We start from the raw sequence: 4,262 nt of genomic DNA on the forward strand, positions 1-4,262 counted from the left end.
GTTTTGTCAGTAAGCGTGCATACTTACGATAAGATTTCGGTACGCTTTCCACTATTTCCTCAATGCTTTTCATCGCATGATTATTCTTCGCATGATTATGATCGCTCGAAATTTCAAAATTTTTCGTAATAATACCGGTATTACTGATGGAATGTGCTAGTGGTATATCGGATGTTTGCGTGAGATCGTGAAAAATGTCATCGCTCGTCGTCTCGTTATCAGCGGAGCCATCTCGTGTAGCGTTGTCTTCTGCGTTTTCGCTGCGGGCGTCTTTCTGCCTTCGCGTTTCTTGGATAAATCGTAGGTATCGCCATAATGCCTCTCTGTACATTTTCCATCTCTCACTTTCGTCGCGTGGCCAGTCAGAATTAAGAATACGGCCCATCTCCGCATCGAGTCGTGTTAGATGAGTTCCGGGAGTTTGCGCTGTGCTATTAGTGCTCGCTGTGTTATCCGAATTTTGCGGTACTGCAATTTCTTTTGACTCTCCGTCAGCGAATGATGTCAGATTCTGACGTAGCTGATGTTGCATTCTCTCGAGATTTTCCGTCGAAATTAAAACCATTTTTTTGGCCCTCTCCATAACGTTTTATCCCACTATTTCGTTCCTTCGATAATTAGCGATAATAAGGTCGATAATATAGGACCGATAATATAAGGTAAAAATCCGCCTCGCTGCACCAACAGCTTTCTTTTATCCTTCCAATTACCACGTTTTGCAACGATACGACATAGAGGCGTTTTGAATTTGGTTAGCCGATTTTTTTCACAACGTTCGAGCGAGACGTTACCTTTGAGTGTATTAAAAACACATTCACAGATACAACGAATAAGTTTTTCGTCCGCGGCACGTAGGAAGGTCGTGCGTTGATTTTTGTTCAGATGATAGAGGGCCGCGAGAAGACAAGCGTTTCTTTTACCGATCGAATGTGTGGCGATTTTCGTCGCACTGTGCGATTTCTCGTCACTCGTCTTCATCGCGAGAAAAAACGTACGACTGACTGGTACTATCGCACGTGCTCGTCTTTTATACGAATCCGTTCGAAAATGATCTACGTGACACGTAGACGTAATGAGTCGTATCTTCGGGAAAAATACACGCTCGAAATCGATACTCGTCCGGAGTTGATTGTTTCAGATCGAGCAGCAAATAGCCGTGAGGCCTCGACGTAGCGTCGTAGTATGCCTCTTCTAGAAATTTCGGATCGTCGGGATATACTTGACGCGCTAAATGACGAATTTGAGCGCGATCACGTGGATTTTTGAAAACTACGATGTAATTCGCATTGAGAGATATATCACGCTGTCCACGGCCCTGATGGAAGAGATTCTGCGAGATAAGAATAACGCTGAGATTCTTGTGATGACTGCCTTTAGTAAAAAGATCAACGATTGCGTCGCTCGACGACGATTCTCTCATAAGATCATCGATTATCACCAATTTTGGAGAAAACGGATCGTTCGAGTAATCTTCCGGACGAGGTAAACCCTCGCGAAATTCAATTATATTCTTCTTTATCGCCGCTTTACCGCTGTCGCTTCCCCTGATCCTGATTAATCTTCTGATACTATCGAAATTTACCCTAAGCGAGTTCCTATAATTAAGCGTTATTCCTTTTACTTTACAAATTTCATGCAGGCGATCCTCCGGTGTACGAACAACGTACGCATAGAATTTCGGGCCAGCCGACACGAACGATTCGATATAACTACCGCGGCCGAAGCTCTCGAGTTCGTCGGTCATATCCCCCAAAAAATTTCCCGTACGTGGCTCGTACTCGTTCGGATCGCCTGTACTTATATATAAGCAGGAATCTGTATCATAATACAATACTCGCCTATTCAATAATTCTAAATGTTCGTATAATTTCAGTCGCGTCAGCGCCGTCGTGAATGCCACGATCACGACGTTTGTCTGCGGAGAAGCTACGACCGCTTCTTCTCGTAATCTCCACGAGACATATATTACCTCGTCGTTGACGGGTAATATATCGGTTATTTCGTGTTCTGGACTCGTGAGCAAAGCTGCCAATCGCTGGTAATTTTTCACGATCTCGGTGTTAGTTAGGCAAATTGGATCGTTGACCGAATTTTCCCCAAAAGGAATTTAAGCAGAGCTTTGCAACCGAACGTAGACCTGGATTTCGAGCGATGTTATTTTTATCGAGAACGATACCCTCGGTTTCCTCGTATTCCCGAAGATATCGCTCCTTAGCTTCGTCATCCACGCATTCGTTCGGCCATCCGCTAGCTTCCTGCTTCAATTGCAAAAAACTATTGATATATCCGGTAAACAATCCATCCTGCCGCGTATCGGGATCATATCGCGTGACCTTGTATTGCCAAATTTCTCTCACTTCCGACACGCGATAACCTTTCTCGACGGCTTTGCGAAATTCACAGGATACCCAGGTATCCTCGAATTCACGATCGGCGAAACTGTGAGTACACTCAGCTTGCGAGAACGTTTCGCAACAACTCCGACACAGCGCGAACACAATTTGCCGCGTACGCGATACGGGAGTACCGGATGAAAAAGATCGAGCGGAGGGAGTACTTTACAACGAATGAGTCCTTCGAGCGAGTTGAAATCGAAATCCGGAAATACGCCGATTAACTCGGAACATTCCTCTCCGATGTAGATCTTTGGGTGACCGATCGGAAAAGCACCCGTTTTCAGTACATAGGGATACAGAGAGCATACGTCTATGTAGCGTATTTTCTCCGTTCCCGCAACATCGCATCGGGTTGCTATATTCCCCGTTCGGCCACCGAAAAATGCGTCGCGCGGATCGAGAGGCGAGTTCTTTATTATCTGAGCATTTTCAAGAAAATCGCGCATCTCATTATTTTCACGTATTTCTCGGTCAAAATCGCACTCCCATTTCTCCATCACCAGGTATCCCCGTCGTCGAAGACGCCATGTCGCCGCGAGAGTTCGCTCGTAGCGCGCGTCGATCGTATCGCCATGATCGGTGGAAGAACTGAGTTTTCTCTCGCGATTTATTCGGAAGCATGATGGACATCCATGCCAAAAGCATCCGTGAAATTGTAACACGTAACGTTGCGTCTCGTTCTCCAAATCAGTTTCGTAATATCCATCGACGGGCGTACCGGCAATCCGAAATTCGCGCCCTCGCCCCGCGTGGCTTATCCGTTGATTGAGCTCACGCTCCATCCACACCAACCACTGCACGGTTTTGCGCGAATGATTATCTCTATATCTGTATCCACCAACTGGAATGACTCCTATTTCTTTCCCGCGTAAAAAGTTTCTGCGAAAAACTTTCATACACGTAGAAGCGATAGTTGTGCATTCCACGAACGGACACACGCTCCCGCGTTCAAGAAAGATTTTCCTGAAAGCCAAGCAGGCCCGTCGAAGGATATCAACGTCGTTACGACAATATTTAACTATTTCGCGTTGAAAATCAAAAATGAAGCCGGATTGTGTCATATCGTCGTGCCATTTTATAAAATGCTCGCGTTCCTCGGGTTTCATTTGTTCGGGCGAATAATACCGTGCGCTAGGTATTGGTCCGATATATGCTTGATGCTCTTTTCTATTGAATAAATGAGGAAAGATGCCTTTACCCGATGTATCCTGCAGTCCGAAAGCCTTAGGTAAATCAGATAATCGCATCGGCATATAATTTGAGCTATCAATAAATTTCGTGTTACCGACCGTCATCATGATAATTTTCGTCCCGTTCAAAATCATCCGTGGCTCTTGAATTATGCCAGATTGTTCTACGATGTATTTTAAGATAAACTGAGCGTCAAACGCTTTCGCATTATGCGCGATACAAATTATTTTGTTAAAATATTTTGACGTTCGCGTTGCGAAATCTACAAATTCTTTTACCGGATCATGGCGAAAAACAAATTCACGCACCCCGCACCAACGACATCGCGTCGACATTTCTTGTATTTCCGCGCACTTTCGCAAATTTGTTGCGCGACGCAAAGAGTCGGTATGTGTATCTTTATATTCTCCGTTCCTTCGAGCGTCTCGTCTTGTCGGGTTTCGAAGTCATAGAACACGAATGCGACGCGATCTTTTTTACTTCGCGCATCATTCGCACTTTCGACGTCATTCTCGTCGTTTACCTGGTTCTCTTCTCGCATTGTCCCAGCGCTCGTCCCCTCTCCGGTCTTCAACTGTGACTTTACGACGAAGAGGCTGTATGTAACAAGAATGATTCAAAGTTTGCAACGAGCGACAAATTTTACAAAACATAACGTCGCAGTCGTGACGCGAA

At 45.2% G+C, this 4,262-nt stretch overlaps 1 protein-coding gene across 1 annotated transcript; it reads right to left on the reverse strand.

Moving 5' to 3' along the window:
• Nucleotides 1-1,027: 1,027 nt before the first annotated feature.
• On the reverse strand, nt 1,028-3,922 carry LOC108763693 (uncharacterized). The gene is made up of 3 exons (XM_018511538.1): nt 2,375-3,922; nt 2,127-2,255; nt 1,028-2,035 (listed from the first exon to the last, which is right to left on the reverse strand). Exons 1-3 carry the CDS (start codon nt 3,920-3,922, stop codon nt 1,028-1,030), a joined length of 2,685 nt encoding a protein of 894 aa, XP_018367040.1.
• Between the last annotated feature and the right edge of the window lie 340 nt (nt 3,923-4,262).

This window comes from Trachymyrmex cornetzi, unplaced genomic scaffold (assembly GCF_001594075.2).
Source record: "Trachymyrmex cornetzi isolate Tcor2-1 unplaced genomic scaffold, Tcor1.1 scaffold379, whole genome shotgun sequence".
NCBI lineage: Eukaryota > Metazoa > Arthropoda > Insecta > Hymenoptera > Formicidae > Trachymyrmex > Trachymyrmex cornetzi.